Raw genomic sequence first — 19,858 nt, 5'->3', positions numbered from 1 at the left:
ACTATTACCGGGAAATAATAACGAGTTTAGTTTGATTCACCACAATACACAGACAAACACATATTAACTATTGATTTAGTTTGTATTGTCAAATAAAAACAATAATATATGGGGGGGACATTGTTTGCACTTATTTTAATAATTTATTTTCTGATTCGTAGAAAAATTAGTTTGTAAATCAATTAAATCTTGTTTCTTTTAATACACATTAAGATACTACGAGTATTTTTAAGGTCAATGGTGTTGAAATAAAGTTAACAATCATTTTAGCGTATATTATTTACAATATTCAACATTGTCATCGTCTGTTAGATGAACAAGAATAGAATGAGTACTCGTAGAGCTCATTCACCTCGAACAAAAGATGCTATTTACTGGTAAGTGTTACTATCTCCTGTACTGCTTATTGTTGATTACTTAGAATATATATTGATTTTAATTCGTAAGCCAAGATTTTCACTTATCGTTACTAGGCATTAAAAATATAGAGAGAGAGATGCTAGTAACTTCATGAAACTATTCCTTACTTTAAGATTCGAATAGGAGTTATTTTTAATACGTAGAATAATAAAACCACACTTTATTCCTTTAAAAAAACATAAAGGTACATATAATTTCGGTTACCATTTTAATAACCAGAATTATGTAAGCATTAAGGTTTTTATCTGAAATTAGATTTATATAAAATGATCTGCTCGAATAAATTATTTTAATAAAGTAACAAAATCAATAATTTAACATTTTAAAAAAATAATAAAATGAGTATATTCTATTACAACGTAACTTTTCTAGTGGTTTTCATAGTTGTTATCACTAATTAACATTACTCTAACAATCACTGAAAATGGATAAGTCTCAATTCATAACGTTTAGAACTTATGACTAAGTGTATGTTATTAGAAGTTCCTATTCCTTTTAAGCGGACTTTGTGAAATTTAAAGTAAGTCTTTATTTATAGTATGCTAATGTAAATTTATATGAATAGTTAGAAGTAAAATAAATAGGGCGTCTGTTAAACTCCAGATGTCTAGGCTAGTTTATCGTTTTACATAAGATGATCAGTACAACGGCCTAATATACTTCCGTTAATTCTGAGCTTAGATTTCTACTTATTCCTATCTCAGCATCATCATCTGAAATAATGCGGTGAAGAAAACTTTGATATCTGTAAATTGTAGTTTACTGAAATATTTTTTTGTTTTCAGTTGTTCAGTGCTTAGCAATGAATTATTCTGAATGCCATTTCTTTCATAAGTATTTTTCAGTGTTTTGCGATCTATCTTCCACATTACCGGTATTAAAGTGGTTTTTACCGATGTGTTTTATGATATGTTTTATGTTATATATGATCCATTCTATGTAATTTTATAATAAATTAAGCATTGAGATGACAAGTCTCCTATTTGTTGAAAGGCAATATCAAAAATGTTAAGAACGGTAATCATAGCCGGGAATGATACATCTGAAATACACACAGACCTATGAGAGTGAGACTAATATTCTGGTTATCTACCTAGCAGATACCAACAATTTGTACAGATGATCAATTAGGTTCCTTCATTTCATCCCGTGGAAGTTCATCAAAACTGACAGTCAATATCAATACCAAATACTTACTGAAATCTTCCCTTTGAGAAGTTACTGACTGTCGCATATTCGAAAGCCGTTAAGTGTTGTCTAACATATACTGATAATTACCATTATTATTATTATTATTATTATTATTATTATTAGTAGTAGTAGTAGTAGTAGTAGTAGTAGTAGTAGTAGTAGTAGTTATTGTTTTGGTTTCGGTTTTAACTTAGCCAGTTTGTAATGAAAAATGTAAACCCTCTGTAACTTTCTGTTTAATAAAAGCAGTAATTCATTAATAACTAAATCAGTCATTTCTTTTTAAAACACTTATTAGGCGTTATCATTGGAAAAACTCTGATCCTGTTATGATAGCTAGAAGAATCGGTACAATAAATTGGGTTCTTTTGCGTGATAAGGTGATTGGTGTTATTTTCATTTTGCTTATTATTATCAAGCATTTTATGTTATGTAATAAAATTTTTAGTTAATTGTATGATATCAGGAAGCATTGTCTAGTTTGAATTACTAGGAACACACAAAACTAACGTGTACTGAATTCCTGCTTCCTTTCATGTATATATATTGCTTAAGAATTACAAAACAGTGTTTCTTATTATAATCAATTTGAATATACAATTTTAATAGAAGTACACCTTTAGAGATTTAGTATAGTCAGATAATTTGCATATTGTATGCAGTGTTACATTTTCTTTAAGGTGAAACGAAGTAGATTGGACGAATAAACTGATAGTGAGACCGCTTTAATTCTTCAGTGAGTTTCAAAATTAGTAAGAAATTGACACAAATATGATTGTTTCATTTTTCGGCACATCGAAATGATTAAAAATAAATATCAAATAATACTTACACTTTCAGATAAATGAAATGAATGACAGACATGAGAAAGAAGCTAACCCACACACCATACGTGCTCAGATTATTGCATCCCAGTTACAAAACATATCAAGAGAAACAACACTAACTCATACAAAACATGAAGATGGCTTTGAAAAATGTACAAAGGAAATGAGTATTGAGTCTACTGATCATAAAGGTGGTCCATACACCAAAGGAATGACACCGGAAGAACGGAAACAGTTTTTCAGAACAAAATTAAATCAGAAAGCTCGTGAAGGTTTTCGATTTTGGGTAACTGAACGGCCTAAACCAACAAAATGTAAGCGTAAACACTTATCGATATTATTACTCACATTAAGCAGTAATCATCTATGGAATGATATATTCCTGTATGTGTATTATTATACATTTATATATTTTTGTAGTGTATTTCCAATGAAAGAGTATTAAATTAAAGCTAAAGCATATGTTACCTTAAGCAATGATTAAAAGAAAGTTTAGATCAAATAGAATAGATGCATTTGTATGTAGCTTCATTGTTTATTAGTTATCAAAACTTATTATTCTTAAGAAATAATGAAATGTGATCATTGGAAGAGTGTAGTCTGAAGGTGAACTAAATCAATGGATATATCTTGCTACAAAGTACAGAAAGGATTTTATCAGCTTCCAGTTTGCATTTAAGTCAGATATTTAGTATTGTATATTCGAAATATGTAAATTCATAAGGGTCGGAAAATTATCCGTAACAATTTATGTTATCATTTAAAATCTGTTAAATTTGTCGTCATTACATCCAAAAGGAAATTTTAGCAATACAGTTAGCTCTCAAACCTCATCCATTAAAATACTGGTAGTTAAATATTTCGAACAGCTAACGTATTTATCTTGAAACTTGATCTATTCTGTTCACACAATGATATTTAGAAGCATTAAAGCAGATTAGTAATACTCATGTGGGGCGTGCAAATTATGCTCACAGATATAAATAGAATTTAACAGTAATCGGAAGTGGAATGCCTACCAGTAGAAGATTGAATTAAAGAGAACAGGAAGTGTAATGAATGGAGACTCAGTTGAGGGACAACCAATTTATTGTTTATTACAAAACTACAAAATATCTTAGTAAAATATGGGAACCATACATTGAATACTTCACTCCCATCATTTGCCTTTACACTCTATTCTTCCAGTTCTTAATTTCTTTCTGTTTCCCTTTCTATTCTCTTCAACTCCATCTTCTTAGCCTCCTGCTGCTAGTTTTTCCACTTCCGATTGGTGTTACATACTACTCGTGTCTGTTGATATAATTAGCTTACACTACAGAAGAACAAATCAATAAAAATGTGCAAATGATGTATTTTAATGTATAGTTTTCATATTTTACGAAGGCACTCCTTAATTTTGCATTAAACAACAAATTGGTCATCCCCATCACGTCTTCGTTCACTATCCCTGAAAAATAAGTGGTTTGGGATTTTTCTTTCATCTGAATGTTGCAGTCTCAGTAGTTTTAATGAAAAAAAGTGTTGAAAGAGCTTCACAGAAAATAGTTTGGAAGCTCAGACACCTTTTACCGACAAGCGCGTCAAAAATAGCTGTTCACAATGCTACTATGCTATGCCTAGTTATCAACAGAAAGGCCAACATGTTGTTGGTGTGATCAATGTTTAAAAAATAGTACTATCGAGCCGATTACCAGTACGCCCATTGAAATCCACAGTTGATAAGGCTGACATCGACGTGCCCTCAATAACCCCTCCATTAGTTGAGATTATTTCTAACAGTTCGCTAAGATCTTCCTGAACATCCAACTTTTAACTTAATTTTGTAAGAAGTTCTTTCTCGAAAAATCAGCCTATGCTAATTAAATCTAATTAACACTTAATGAGCAAAGAATACCTTCATTCCTGCCATGACAATCAGCAGCAATATGAATTCTGATAATACATCTCCTTGCCATGTGAGCTGAATGTTTCCGCCGTAACTTAGTGAATTCGTCACCACCTACACCTTTTGAATAGGTGAGTTTGAATTTAGGAACGATTAGTATACACTTTGACATTAAAATACATCGGCTTTTGATGTACCTTTTGCAGAAGATAACTGACGCAGAAACAGTCAATTCGTTCATTTCGCTTAAATAATGACAATAGATACCAAACTATGTTTTCTAGATTTCGGTGAAATCGAAGCTTTTAACCGTTACAAAAAGATAATAGATTGAAATCATGAGTCAATTGAAGCACTGGACGGCCGTCCAGTGCTTCCAGGCTTTCCATGATGGTCTAGCTTCAATTGACTCATGATTTCAATCTGTGAAATTTCTAAAAATCTCCACAAACCCCTTCTGATAAAAAGATAATAAGCAGTAACCACTGAAATTTAAACTGCCTGTAGAACTACCATACTGAGCACGTTTTATCTACCATTTTGCTTTGGCACAACTTTATATTGGAAGATATAAGCTCATAAAGTCTCAAAGCTTTATATCAAGATAAATATGGCTAAAAACCTAGTTACGTTTCCTGTCCAACAGGTCTATTTATCTTTAAACTATAACCATCCGAATCAACTACTCTTGATGATTTTGATTCATAATTTCTATTTTGTTTTTACGTAACAAGTAAGTGAAAGGCATGACTTCATACGTGAGTATGCACCTCGAAGTTTCCCAAGATGATAGTAAAGTTAATATTTTTGAAATCAACCATCCATGCTCTGAGAATCCAACAGAAACTACCAACCTTATCCTTAACCATACATAAACCTAGCTATATGAAATAAATTCCATCACCATTAATATTATTAATGAAATTATATCCATGTCTTTTAATCACTTTTCGACAATTACTGTTTTATTATTTCAGTTGGCCATTACTCAATGGGAGCCAAATATACTTTCCTCGGATTATGCAATGCCCCGAGAAGTTGAATATTTCATTGTATTGTTTGTTTCCAATAAAATACACTCAATTCCTTTTTAGTAAAATGTGCTATGTTAAATAAACAACTACGCACAAACGCTGCCTTAGTTTACTACCTGAATTGGATAACAATGACTAAATGAAACCAGAACTTATAGTAGAATATTCATCAGCATACATATGCCAAAATTAGTCTCAAAGACGAGTGATTTAACTGATATTGCACAAATCTGAAGTTGGTTGGATTTTAACTGTGCAGGCAATTAACTAGTAGTTTTCACTAACTTTACTAGGTCAAGCAACCAGCTTTTTTAGTCAGTGAAGAGTATATGAAAAAAGTTATCAGAGTACGTGAGACGTAGCACGCAATAAACTGACCTCAATGAAAATTGGTTACAATAAGATAAACTCAACAATTGTCTTCATTTGATACATGAGGTCATATCCCTCAGGGTAACTGGATTTTACTAGTCAAAATGTGACTGCCATAAGAGATTCGACATGTGATTAAGCTTGTTTCTTGAAAGCAAAACTATGAACTCCCCACTTGAATTTATATTATGAGGTTTGAATAAATATTAAGTCATTTAAGCCATAGGCTTGACAAGCCCTTTCACGTCGATGTGGAAATTAAGGTAAACAATTAACAATAAAAATCATAAACATAATCTACACTTTATTTAAAATACATGTTTCCTCCATAGATTTCTACTGAACTATTCAACTGCGGGAGGCGAGGGCGATTAGTGTCGAGTAGATCCGTAACTCAAGTTAGAAATATATAATTTCCTTACTTGCAAAGCAGATAAACAAAATAATGAGATTGACTATGAAGTGTAGTCACTGTGGTAAGATTTGCAATAAATGTTTCGGCATGAATTTACCATTTACAAGAAAATTATAAAGGTAATAGGATCATACTCTTAACACCTACTAAAGAAATACAATTGGAAAAGATGTTCCATTAAAAATGGTTGAAGCATATCATCAATTCCAACAATCATATGAAAGTCTGACTTCCCATTTCTTGCATTCAACATGAAACTTCCGAGTTAGATAATCAGTTATGAAAAGCTTTTCAAAGCACTCATTTTAGGTAATATATACAATCATTGATAAGAAATTTACATATTTTATCGAGAAAATTACTATTAATCAATCCCGTAATTATGGTAATGTATCATGTTCAAATGCGACCAGGCTGTTCTAGAGCTTAAAAAACAACTAAACGTGAATTAATCACCCTCGGAACTCCGTACATTTTTTGTCAAAGCAATTAAAATTCCCTCGTTTTATCACAAAAATACTGTGCTGAGAGAATCCTGTTGATTCGGTCTTATAATCGTAATCTAATTGATTGTGGGTGATTGAACACCTAAGAAACAAATCCCTGTATATTAAACCCTCATATAAGCAGGAGTCTCGTCGTGCGTACTTTACACTAACAATTTTGGACTGAATTAGTTACAAGTTTACAATTATCATGATATTTTACAAAGGCCAAAATAAAGTATGTATTAATGAATTTGACAATATGTTAAAAATGGTTAAATATAACTTTCTCAACTAAACCAGTACTTACACAATAAATCAAGGACAGGTTAACGATGATGGGCTCCTCCATGTGTGTATACCAATTCGACTGCTCCTATGGAGCTAGTTACATTGGCCGTACTCAGAAGGCTTTATCCTTGCGTGTTCATGAACATGTGCCAGAACGGTTAGGAAAATGAGTTACTAAATAGATCAACAGTACTATTCTTTCTCATTTGGTAGATAGTGAACATCACATCAAAATAGAGGGAGCTTTTTCGGTTTCATATCAAATTCCGAAGGATCTACATCAAGCAGCCAGATTACGGCTACTCTACATAGCTGAAGCCATCTGGATCAACTCCATAGAACCGAACTTATGTAACCAGAAAAGATACAAACAGTCTTTATGTTTACCGTGGCCTACTACTGGATCACCGGATACCTAAACTGAATATTATTATTATGACTTGACACTTCAACTCATTCTGACCTTTATTAAATGACCTTGCTAATATACAAATAACACAATTTCGAAGTATATATGTCGTAACAGATGCAAACGTTCACCATTTTTAACATATAACATTGTCAAATTCATAAATACATGTCTTATTTTGGTTTTTGCAAAATATCATAATTATGGACATATAACTGTAAAGCCTGATGATGAAATTATTGAGAACAATCGTTTGCTCAAATATTCTTCATTTTTGAATTAGTTACCTACATGGAAAATATTGTAATAGTTAAGAAAGTTATCTGCATACTAAATGACTGTATATTGTACTCAGCAAGTAGATGAGAAAGAAGAATAAGCATATTTTACAAAAATCAATATAATCAAATGATTTCTATATACAGATCTCAATAAACGGAACAGAACGGTTAACGTCTCTTCCCGAATCCTCGACTTTTTGGCCTTCCAGGACGCCCAACTTTATTCTTACGCTTTCCATGCTTTTTTCCATCCTTAGCTTTTTGCTGTCCACGTAAATCTGCTTTCATTCTTTTATCTACAATTTTGACTTTAGCCCCTTTTTGAGGTTTAGTTCCCCCGCTACGCGAACCAGCTTTTGTATTTACAATTACATGAAGAGGGCGACGCTTCTTTTTCAACAGGCCAGCTTTCTTATAAAGTCTAAGTGTAGAAATGAAAATGATAACTAAATGGTCACACACTAACACAGTGAACTAAATTTATTGATGAGCAACTTATGGGTTAAAGATGTTAAAAATTTATCAAAGGTACTGATTTGTCTACATATATCAACAGCCTATGTTCGAATACGGTGTAACAAATATGCTTACAGACAATCTTTGTATAAACAAGCTGAATAAGGATTCCAATGCGTAAGATGTAACAGTTGGATGCTTTTTAAATGAACTAATATTTTATGCAATTATCTAAAACAAAGGTACACTGTTACTAGGGGTTTGCAATTTCCTGTTCATATCTGATGAATGAGTTATTCGTTTGTATAACGCATTGGAAGCTTGAAGTTCAAGGTTATGGGTTCAACGCCGAGGTGAAAGTGCACTCAGATAACGACTACTAAACGGGACGAAACACGTGTCCTGGATTCCACTGCTAGGCATATACCAAAATATACACTGGATGAAAATAGCGATATTAAGTAGCTGAAAATCCATGCAATTCAACAATTAAGAACAGATCAATGTAGCTGGTTTTAATTCATATTTAGGATCTGTCACATTCTGTCCAAATGACAGAATGTGAGGCAGGATTCGGACGTGCGACCCAGTTGTTGAGGATCGAATGTTTATACAACTAGTTTGGAGTTCTGTAGTAGCCGCTAAAAGTTCTGTTACACATTCATCTAGAAAGTGAATAATTAAAATCCTCAAAACAAACACGAAGTAGATGCTATTTCCAAAGATGTATAATTACCCTACTATTAAACTATATTCAAGTACTAACAACTCAAGCCAAAACTAACAACGTATTTTTTATACCAGCACTTACTGTTTTATTTGTTGCCACTTTTCAGTTTCTGGTATTTCATCAGATATACCTTCTGCCTTCTGACGAATTCGTTTTAAACGTTTGGCTAGACGAGCTTTTTTACGTGCTTTGGCTTGTTCCGCTTTTGAAAGGGAACGTCCCATCGTAGGTACATCGACCGGGATTTCCTCCTACGATAGTAAAAATAAAAACAATTAGGGCAAAATATAACACGGACTACTAATAACGATATAAGTACAGATATAAAAAACTGTAATAGTTAGATGTAAGAAAATTCAGTTTTTCTACCAAGACCGAGTCAAACTTATCAATGATTGTCTAGATCTACGTAAAATTAAAAAGATCCAAACACAATTATCGAAGAACAGGCCCCCAGAGTAATAAAAAAACAGCTTCATACACAAAAACAATTGTGTGTATCATTTCCGCTTACCGCCCACAATCAAACGGCCGAGCAGAAAGGTTTGTGGATACATTCAAGAGAGCTCTAATCAAGTCGAAAGGGGAGGGGATGCCAGCAGAAACATTGTAGAACTTCCTATTCGTTTACTGAACGATACCTAGTGTATGCTATCAGAATAGAAATCCCCGGCAGAGATCCTCATGGGAAGAAAGTTGAGAACGATACACAATGTGATGCTCCCGAGAACCACACCATCACAGACCAGGTCCCAGAAGCTACTAACACACGAGGTTGGATGTCCGATGTTCGCTCGGGACTACAGACCAAATAATGGTCCCTGGACAGAAGCACATGTGGCCGGAAAACTAGGTCATGTCATGCACGAGGTAGAGGTGGGGAGAGACAGGAGGACTCGACACCGAAACCAGCTACGTAAGCGGCTAGCTCCAGCTCGCCCATCGACAGACGGGAATATTCCTCTGGACATCCTGTTGGATACCTCTAGTCTGCCCGTAGTCCCAACACAGGAAGACGTCTACCGTCCAGCAGGTGGTCACTGCGACAACGGCGACAGACGGTCAAGATGCAAGTGGACCCCACGAACGTACGTTACTAAGAGGGGAGGTGTTGGGGATGTTAGATCCCCAGAGCTCATTTGGTAAATGCCTTATTTTTGTAATTCTATTTTAAAAATTTGAATTCCTTGTTTTCGCGCCAAAAGCACCCATTTTAACCTTCATGTCCTATTTCCCACTTGGGAGGATCTTAAATGATATTGTTTCGTTGTCTTTTACAGTATGCTATTTTGTAACGTTTCCCAAGGACATTTTTATGTTGCATATATACGCTTGAGTTGAGCTTATCGTGGTTGTCTGTGCTTCTGGCTGCGTGTAAAACATATTTCTCTCTTCTGAACTTGGGGTTCTCTCTAGTTAGCGGAATAGCTAGCTTATTGATCATTGTGTCACTGAGTGTTCGTTCTCAGATTAGGTGAACTCGTAATCTCTTCGAACATAGCACTATGATATTAAGGGATCATAAAGCTGGGGAACATAACATAATCCCTATTCGAGAATCTAAGAGCAGCAAAGCTTTAGAAGTACAAATCAGAAAATTTTCCTCCATTGTCATGTATTCATTGAGATAACCGTGTGGAATCATACTCAATGACAACACCATTTAATTTTAATGAGACTTAATATTCTGTCCATCTATATTGTAAGAGAAGTGTATTCTCATCTCATTATAGAAGAATTGTCATTTATTAAATCACATGGTTATTTACTGAGTGATTCGCTTATGTTCTGACAAAGGGAACGAAACTTCAACCTTTTCGTCATGAAAATAAATGTTATATACAAACTGTCAAAAACAATATTTGAGTTCAAACATTTCATACATAAATATTTCATTTTCCCACCTAGCTTTTAATAAAGACGTGACAGAAGCAAAATAAGTTAATAAAAATCCCATAAATCGAGCTCAAATGTACTAGACCGACTAGGTCTCTCATACTAAAAAAGATATTAACTACAAACAGATTACTTTTTTAACCATTATGGGTTTTCTCATATGTTTCTTTTCATCTTCAATAAACCAATCGGGCAAATCAGAGGACTTTTCAAAGAATTGATAACGATTATATCCTGATTCAAGTAGTTCGCGTCTAGATTTTGCAGACTGAATAAGACGAGTGGCTATGGCACGCTCTTCTGCAGTTAATGGACGATTGAGACGTCGTATACGGCGTAATGGTTTCTCAAGTTTTTCAGCTAATATTTATTAAAATTGAAGAAAAATGAAAAGATTTTGCAGTGAGGTTATGAATCCATGTTATGTTGACTTATTTTCTCCATTAAGATTGAGAAAAAAAGAAAAATGTGGTCATCAAATTAAGTAGTTATTATTTTAGTCGAATTTTTTCTCCTAAATTTCCAATTCTCAACATCTATTTGTAATGTGTTAATTACACTAGTTGAAAATATGGTAACTTCAATCAAGACACAATTGTGGCGTGTTTTACCTCAATTTAACTGTTTGCACAAAATACGAGTATTTCTCAAATCCAACGAAGTCAACATTTGTCTTTATATTGTGAAAAAGCTTCGCATAAACAACGCGTCAAAAGGTTCATACTCCATAAAACGGAGCAACTATAAATCAAAGTATGAAAATCAAGTAATCCAACTCAAAAAAGCTTTTCGTCTTGGAAAACATTCTACTTATTATACGGAATATAAGAGAAAAAGTAAGTGATAGCTTGTAACGTTAATTCTGATTCACACTAGATGTTTCAAATTACTGACCTCCAGTCCAGAACAGAGTCCCTAGCAATCCTTATAGAAGAAAATAGCAAACTGTTGACTCGTAACCACTGTGAATAACACAGATGCAAGTTGACGGCTATCAAGTTTAAATAACTGAACAATTAATGGATAAATCTGATGAATATTATCAAGTGGTGAAATAAACCAGCTGATTCATGTATAAAGTAAACGAAGGCATTTATTAGTGCATATGAGAATCATTCTAGTTGCTAGATAAAAGAAAAGATGTTAACATCTACTCACATGAAACTTTAGGTATCGAAATTTCTGAAGATGGTGACACACATTTATCTTGTGAACCGATAGTTTCATCATTAACCGTTTTCTTTTCGCGTTTCTTTTTCTTTATCACAGTATATGATGAATACTCAGACTTAGACTTTTTAGTTGAAATGACCGTCGAAATATTCTCTTCTTCTTCCAATGGAGCAAGTATTTCCTGAAATTATATATATATATATATATATATATATATATATATATATATATTAACAAGTGCAAAATGATTATTTCAAAAAAATAGATGAATAAAAAGAAGTAAAGGAGAAAAGACAGAAGTTGAAGCATTAATAATGTCATTTAAAAAGCTCAAATGTTAATAGATATCGTATGGGAAATTACTAGCTGGTTCTTTGAGAATAGTAAACTAAAATAAACACTCCTTCAAATATAATTTAAGAGTAGAAACGGTTCTCGATAATGCAGGTTATCAATGACTATTTTAATGCCTTAGTGATATTTCAAGTGTAAACATTCAGCAATCAAATGACTGACCATGTTTAGGTAACTTGCAGGAAGTTATATAACTTTACTTTTTCCATTTGAAAAAGCGGCACTTTAGTAATTAAAGCACTAAACTTTCAACTACTACGTTCGAGATTCGAAAACCAACCTACCGTAGTCCAGCGAGGAAGCTTTACCATTCTTCATACAAGACGGATGAATCAAATGGAAATAGACTAACCTAGGCATAGTTAATTAATCATGAGCTTTTAAATTACGCTTTTCGAAACAGTTCTGATAACCAAATTCTAAGTTTTAGTAGCTAACCTAAGAATATGTAATATGTATTCCTGAAGATACCATGAATATTTAACCTACATAAATGGACACAAATCAGAAACAAAAATTTTTGAATGATACAATAAGCAAGAATTAAACAGCCACACCAGTTATTTATGAAGTATGTAACTGTAAGACTCGTTTTAGATTGCAGTCATAAGGCACTTGGATCATTGTGATGCGTACTCAGTATAGAAATCTTGTAGCAAACCCTAAATTATGTATTAATTGTATAATAAATGTATGAAAAGTCAATAACTGAATATTTGCTAAATCTATTAAAGATGAAACATTAATCAAGACAATTCTCACTTGAATTTCATCCGAACCAAACCATGAATCTATTTTGCTTTTTTTCTTGACAATTTCTTCAGAATCGTCCAAATCTACGAGCAAAGGGTTCCTTCTACCTTGTTCAGAAGTAGATAATGCTAATCCAGGTGGTAGGATCATTTTTCGTTTGGATTTAACCCTCCTGTCATTCGAATAGGATTTTAAAGGTGAATTCGATAAACTGATACTATTTGAATCCTCATCGATTTCTGAAGATTCTTCTTCTGAACTTAAGGTTGATTTTCGATTTTCACCATTTTCTTTACCCGACTCACCTTCACTGCTTTCGTCAGAACTCAGATACAAATCATCACGTTGGTTATGGGCTACAACCATGAAGCAAAATATATAAAAGTTTCATATTTCCAATCGCAGTGGTCTGTTCAATTGGAAGCAAAGTGCTTAACATAAGTAACCTATTTGAGACAAAAAAACACAGTTGCGCCAATGTTGCATAGACGAAATACATTTATGAACTAATTGGATATAACTATATTTGAGATCCGAACAAGTCGATGACTTATTATACGAGTCTTATGAGTTGGCTTACTTATTTTTTTAAAGAAGCAATCCTATATTTATATAAGCTTGTATGAAACACTGAAGATTCTACATAGTTTGGAATCCAGTAATTTTGGGACATGTAGTTATGATGTACAAATCTGTAAACGGTCTCTAAACTATGGTACAATCAAACATCTAATTCACTGATGAAATTCAATCTATTTATAGCACTTGTTAGCGGAACATAGACTGGATTAAAGCAAGCTCAATGCACGATTGCTTTGGTGCACGCTGATTAGCTAATTCTTATCTAATCAGCACTAGTCGACAGTTTGAGAATACTCTAGAATCTTCTCATGTAAAAACTACAAATATACTGACGTCTTCCCTATTGTGCTTCTTACTTGCTTCTTACTTCCATCTAACCTTGTTATTTGGAATATAATCTCTTTCCTGTTCAACCGTGTTCTGATTTGGGGACTTGTCGAGTGAATCGGTGTCCGAGAATACTAAGCAATAGGAATAGCTGGGTCATAACCGTAAGAAGGAGATTATAAGAGCACTCAAAAGTTCAAGTGGATTTAAATGATGAAACAATCTATGTTAAAGAAAATCTCATACAAAACTGGCACGAGTATGTAGCATCGGTTGAGTTACTATGCACGCGATTCGGACGAATTGGCGGTTGTTTGGATTTAGATTAAATCGTTAACGAGGCACACATTTATGTACTTGGTTTCGAGCTGCACTCTAAGTATGAGGGCTGATGATACTAAACAGTTTTTCATATTGAAATACGTAAGGCGTTTTACACTGCGACTTAATAACTAGGAGCCGAGAGCCTTGACGACCATCAGGGAATTCCTATTCACTGTCTTCTTGGGGCGAGGGTGTTGTTTACGACATTGAGAACAAAAAGTGAATATCCAGCGCCTTAACTAGGTTGGCGGATACGGAAAACCCACCTAGGAGAGTTGGAAAACTCTGATTCCAAACCAATGGTGCACATGGACTCCAGGATCCTGAGCGGACAAATAGCATATGAACCCAATGTTGGTCATTGGCTACTATAGGGCTGCATCTCCTAACGTTGCTCCACTTGTGGATTAAACATCCATGTCAAAGGCCCGGAGAGTAGCTCTCTAAGAAAACTACCTGCTTCGGTTTGGACGCCCGGGCAGAATCCAAGCCCTTACACAAATCGAATGGTGAAGTGTGGTACGTATGCATTTGGTGCCTCCTTGTACTAATAGTTGTGTTTAAATAAATATACACGAATGAAACAGATTTGGTGGAAAAGAATTACGGAACAAAATCGGTGACAGATATTCAAAACATGTGAGAGATCTTATTAAAATGTCGAAAGCACATAGTATAAGAATTCAGTTAACCTACAAGTAGAATAAATTGCTTTTTGTATTCAAATACAAAATCCAAGGTTCACCTAGCTAACAAAATTGTTAGAAACATAACCAAACATAAGATTTGCAACAAAAGTTGACATATTTCATATTTTACTATCTAACAAACTTTTGGGGAAGAAATTCAATTTCTAATATACCAAGAAGCAAGCTCACCATAAATTTCACCAAACAGTTCACTGTCAGACAAATGTTCATCAGATTGATTGCCAGAACGCCTCTCAAAGTGAACACGTTTTTTCCCTTCTACTGCTGAACACCATTCATCAGCTAAACGTTTACGTTTGGCTTTCAAAGCAGCATCGATTTGTTCACGTGCTAAATCATCTACACCAGTGTTACTGGTGTCCCCTGACAATTTGTTAGACTCTTCTAAACCAACTAAATCCTTTACAGCAGCTAAGGAAAACAACTCGTCATCATTTTGTTCAATATAGTCAGATTCGTGCGACATTTTTAGTACATAGCGTTCTGCAAGTTTTCGTTTCTCTTTCCTAACCTTTTTCATTTTTCTAATTATAATATAGAAAGTGGGAACGTAAAATAATAAGTAAATCAATAGTTCATCATAGTTTAAACTGAAAATTGACGAAGTGTGATTGTTCATTTCAAATATATAAAATCTAAACTTTGAAGTGAGATTAAGCAACAACGTTATGAAATAACGATGTAAAATATCAGTGGACAAACTACTTGGTTGTTGCGAGTAAAAACACCAAACACTAATCAAATTTGTAACACATTAGCACTGATGAAGGGCATTTCACGTACAAATAAAAGCCTAAAGTGACGTTAAAAAGGTGCTTAGACTAATGGATTTTTTTTAGAAAGAAAAGATATATATAAGTTGACCGACTTGACTCCATTACGACAAAATTAGTGTTATACAAATAATTCACTGCTGTATTCGCCAAGTGAAGTTATTTACTCAGTAATGAACCACAATTTAAATACGAAGATAAGTGATCCTATGTGCCTGCTCAAACCGAGAAAGATGGATCACAGTCCAAACCTGTAATTCCATAGCTTAAATTTAAGTTCTTTAACCGATAAGCCATCACACTCTATCACCGCTTCCATTTGCTGTGTTTAGCTTACATATTTTTCATTCACCTAAGTCTGGTTACATATTCAATATCTATAGTCTACGTTTAAATTTTAATATATATGTTTATTGTCTAGCTTAAACTCCACACAGTTTGGGAATAACCCCTGTTGAAGTATTAATGAGTGATCAAATCAGTCAATGCAAACATATAACTGACAAAAAATACACGGTTTCTCCTACATTCTTACTGAATACTTCTTGGTGCCTTATGGTATGTTTTTATGATATAAATTAACTAATAAAATATCCGAATCGCATAAATAACAGCCTTATCAGATCTATGTTAGAAAGCAGTAGGACGCCGATTACTTACACTTTAAAACATCTAAGTAATAACATGGAAATTACTCATTACATAAACAATTCCTAGAGAAATATTTGATACCAGTTGGAACCTTAATGTTGCTTTAAAAATTATAGTAATTATCCAGATATCTCAAAATGTGTTTCCAAAATAGTTAAGACCTATGAAGTTGTGAGTTACTTTTTCTTTAGTTTTTCTTCCTCGTCCAACAACCTTTGAACTTGTGTCTCGACTTCCAAATCCTCTTCATCTTCATCAGTACCCCTTTTAGGAAGAGTAGATTCTTCAATACTGTCTTTGGACCTGAGAACATAAAGAACATCTACAGAGTAAGCATTTTACGGTTTGAATTAAAGATAATGATTGTTTGACACAAGCGACAAGTCTTTATTGATTACTGGCATTCAAATTACTTTACTTTTCAAGAAAACTGCAAATACCTTACAACTGACTCAATTAAAACATCAAGGGTATTATACTTGCGCAGTTAAGGTTTACGAAATGCAGTCCAGAGATTCTTTGCCGTATATGGTTTCCAGCTAACTTGTTTTAAGACTGATGTACGTACAATTTCAGTATAGAATTGATGTGGAAACTAACCCACCAAAAAAGCGTACTTTATTCGATGTTTTTCGGATGAAAATACTAAACTAGGAAAGATTATTAACTTCAGTATCATATAAGTCGAGTAAACGAACATAACATATACAAAACAACCTTAGTGTACAATCACCACTTTCTTAACATTAAATCTATTTGCTGAATTCTAAAAATTTAAGTACGCTAAGAAATAAAGATGAGGCATAAGTGCTGACTTACTCTTTTGATTCAGCTTTAAAGATACTGAGAATTTTCATCCTCCATTTGAGAAGATTTCTAGAGAGCAAAATATCAAAATTATAAGCAGGTTTATGAGTAATAAGATTAAACTACTATACATCCATCTTTACGTAGATAGATTATGACAAAGATTTTAACTCAATTCGTTTTGAATGAGATGTCTGTGAAAGTGAAAAGAGGATAAATCTGCTTGTTTTGGTCTAAATATTAAGCCCAATTGTAGTGGTCATACATCCGTTCCAAAATTAACTGTAGACTTAGAAGCTGAGGTGTAGACTTTTAATTTCTTTTCTATCTTGCTACTGCATGGTACAATAGCATTAGCCCGAATAGATTATACGAGTAAAGAAGTGATTTTATCATATGTTTTAAAAAATTTCAGGAATCTGGTCAAATCCACATTGAGTGATGAACGAGTATTTCAAAAAGCAAGTAACTCCACTCAGAGGCTTGCACTATACTGATAACCACAGTTTTGGCCAAAGCCATTAAAAATTTTGGCAGATACAGGCTAATTGAACTACAAAGGGAATTCATGCAGTTTGTGTTTTTGCAATCATCGCCACTATTGGAAGAAAATCAAGTATATACTGTTAAACAGAACTGCATCGGGACAAAAATTAACTTGCGAGAACTAAATAATTCACAGAACACAGTGCTTTACAATTTAATATTCATACAAACTATGAAGAATCTTTTAAAACAATCCAAGTCCCAAAACACCTTACGAAATCAAACAGTGAAAAGTAAACTTACTTAATATCGCTCTTCCCAAGGACTTGAATATCATTAAAGTCTTCCTTGATCAAAGCAGTAGTTAATGGGTGGCATGCAATTTCCGGAACATCAAAAATAACCTACAAGTCACTAACAGTCAAACTGAATACCTTGTTAGTTTTCGCAAGAGCCTCCAGAGGATCACTTGACTCCAAAAATTTAGAAAGTGGGAGCTCATGATACAATGTGTCTCCTTCATCATAACCTTCAGCCTTCCTTCAAAATCAAATGAATGAGAAAGTGGGCCTACTTTTTGCGGCTTTCCTTCAAAAATGTGGAAACCAACGCAGCGCGATCTTTTGGTGCATCAACCTCCCCAAACACATGTCGTGCATCCAAGAACTTGGGATCGATACGTGCAGGAGCGATATAATTCTGTCCAACAAGAAAGATTTCTGCAGATTCGAGTCGAGAGGCTTCAGGTTTAATAGCACGTACAGTACGGAAAAACTGAGATAGAACCCACTTAAGCGGTTCATAATCTCGACTCCTAAAAACCTTGGTGACAAACCAGCCACCTCTGCGTAAGAACTCAGTTGCAATCGCAAATGAATTGAGCGAAAGTACAGCTAACGAGAATATTTTATAGCAAAAACTAACCTTGGCCATATTCATCGATTGACCAGGCAGCCCCCACATTCGGAGCACCATCGTGTAAGACGACATCAGCCTTTAAATCGTTTAACTCGTTTCGCAGAATCTAGTATGAAAAAATTAAAATAATGTTTTCAAACCTGCTTGCATTTATCAGTCGTTATATCGGCAACAAATGTCTTGACTTTTGGAATAGGGTGAATAGGCACCAAGTCTACTCCTAAAATGTGGCTGGTCATTGGCATTTCCTTGGCTGCAACTTGCAACCAGCCTCCAGGAGCAGCACATAAATCTATTAGAACTTTGGAGGAATTTAGAAACTTGAAGCGACGATTTAACTGGATCAACTTAAACGCTGCTCTAGATCGGAATCCTAATATGAAAAATGAGTAGTCTTAAGTTTATCATACCAGTTTCCTTTGCAAGAAAATAAAACTTATCCTTCCTCGCTTTCCCTGTTTTTATTTTCTTCCCCATGCCCCCTTGTGACGAAAATATTTAAAATATTTGCCGTAGTTATTGGAAGCGAATGTCATCAAACCTCAAACTTTGAACCTTGCTGAATAGAAGTAGTCAGTCAAATGTCTCCTAGAACCTGATTATGAACAGTAGAAAGGATACCTTGGTAATAGTAGGATTTTATATACAAATGATGAGCAATAAATTCAAATGGTTCAAAGGTTTTGGACGGCATAAAATAAGCGTTTGCTTAACGAGCTATAGCGGTAAATAAATCCCCAAAATAAATAGCTCTGTAAATCTTTGACACTGAATGCTGACCACATTAGTTTTGCTTGACTCACCTAGCTGAAGGCGTTCGGTCATCCATCCGAGTGGGAACGCCGTGCTCAACATCCCCTGCAATCGCTAGCCAATCTAGATCAGTCGATCCTCGATATATTGATAACCTATCAAATATATCGTCGAACATCCTCGCTTCTGTCTTTTGATTTCACTTGGTTGGTATGATTCATAGTAGAAGGTGTTACTGGTTAAAGCGTTGTCAAACTCCAAATACCTGTGGCATCTTTAGAGCTTCCATACCTAGTAACAGTGGATCATCGATGCCTTGGGGTATTAGTTCCTTAATCTAATCCCAGGTTACATGGTAATCTAATAATGGCTGATCGTATACTGAACGGTGATTTTGGTACTAGTATATCATATCTTTCCGTTCCATCTAGGACTGATCATCTGAGCGAACATCCTAAAACAGCTCGAAAACTGAAACCAAGTCCTTCACTTTTGGAGTTCCTTTTCTCGCACCGAGTAGTGAATTGCTAAAATCATCTACCAGAACATGTA

General features: G+C 34.1%; 2 protein-coding genes across 2 annotated transcripts; one reads left to right on the top strand and one right to left on the bottom strand.

Annotated features, from left to right (window-relative positions):
• Window positions 1–222: 222 nt before the first annotated feature.
• On the top strand, window positions 223–5,494 carry MS3_00009790 (uncharacterized protein). The gene is made up of 4 exons (XM_035732078.2): window positions 223–377; window positions 1,910–1,991; window positions 2,452–2,752; window positions 5,304–5,494. The coding sequence occupies exons 1-4, from the start codon at window positions 313–315 to the stop codon at window positions 5,366–5,368; spliced, it is 513 nt and encodes a 170-aa protein (XP_035588881.2). The 5' UTR covers window positions 223–312; the 3' UTR covers window positions 5,369–5,494.
• Window positions 5,495–5,926: 432 nt separating this feature from the next.
• On the bottom strand, window positions 5,927–19,272 carry FTSJ3 (pre-rRNA processing protein ftsj3). Its single transcript, XM_051218187.1, has 15 exons — window positions 19,175–19,272; window positions 18,964–19,141; window positions 18,694–18,926; window positions 18,560–18,659; window positions 18,210–18,528; window positions 18,070–18,175; window positions 17,939–18,039; window positions 17,162–17,218; window positions 16,523–16,645; window positions 15,087–15,442; window positions 12,985–13,331; window positions 11,854–12,049; window positions 10,829–11,055; window positions 8,881–9,050; window positions 5,927–8,034 (listed from the first exon to the last, which is right to left on the bottom strand). Exons 2-15 carry the CDS (start codon window positions 19,028–19,030, stop codon window positions 7,782–7,784), a joined length of 2,655 nt encoding a protein of 884 aa, XP_051074024.1. The 5' UTR covers window positions 19,031–19,141; window positions 19,175–19,272; the 3' UTR covers window positions 5,927–7,781.
• Window positions 19,273–19,858: the final 586 nt, after the last annotated feature.

This window comes from Schistosoma haematobium, chromosome 1 (assembly GCF_000699445.3).
Source record: "Schistosoma haematobium chromosome 1, whole genome shotgun sequence".
NCBI classification, from domain to species: Eukaryota; Metazoa; Platyhelminthes; class Trematoda; order Strigeidida; family Schistosomatidae; genus Schistosoma; species Schistosoma haematobium.
Note: the sequence above shows the minus strand (reverse complement) of the source record. Positions and strands in the feature narration are given on the sequence as shown.

Bases quoted from the DNA above. Each gene is read 5' to 3' on its own strand.
- MS3_00009790 (XM_035732078.2), top strand. From the start codon at position 313: ATGAACAAGAATAGAATGAGTACTCGTAGAGCTCATTCACCTCGAACA. The intron at 1,992-2,451 runs GTGATTGGTGTT...TTACACTTTCAG, and splicing joins GGGTTCTTTTGCGTGATAAG to ATAAATGAAATGAATGACAG. The intron at 2,753-5,303 runs GTAAGCGTAAAC...TTATTATTTCAG, and splicing joins ACGGCCTAAACCAACAAAAT to TTGGCCATTACTCAATGGGA.
- FTSJ3 (XM_051218187.1), bottom strand. From the start codon at position 19,030: ATGGGGAAGAAAATAAAAACAGGGAAAGCGAGGAAGGATAAGTTTTAT. The intron at 15,443-16,522 runs GTAACTCACAAC...TATTATAATTAG, and splicing joins GAAGAAAAACTAAAGAAAAA to AAAAATGAAAAAGGTTAGGA. The intron at 11,056-11,853 runs GTGAGTAGATGT...AATAAATATTAG, and splicing joins TTCGATACCTAAAGTTTCAT to CTGAAAAACTTGAGAAACCA.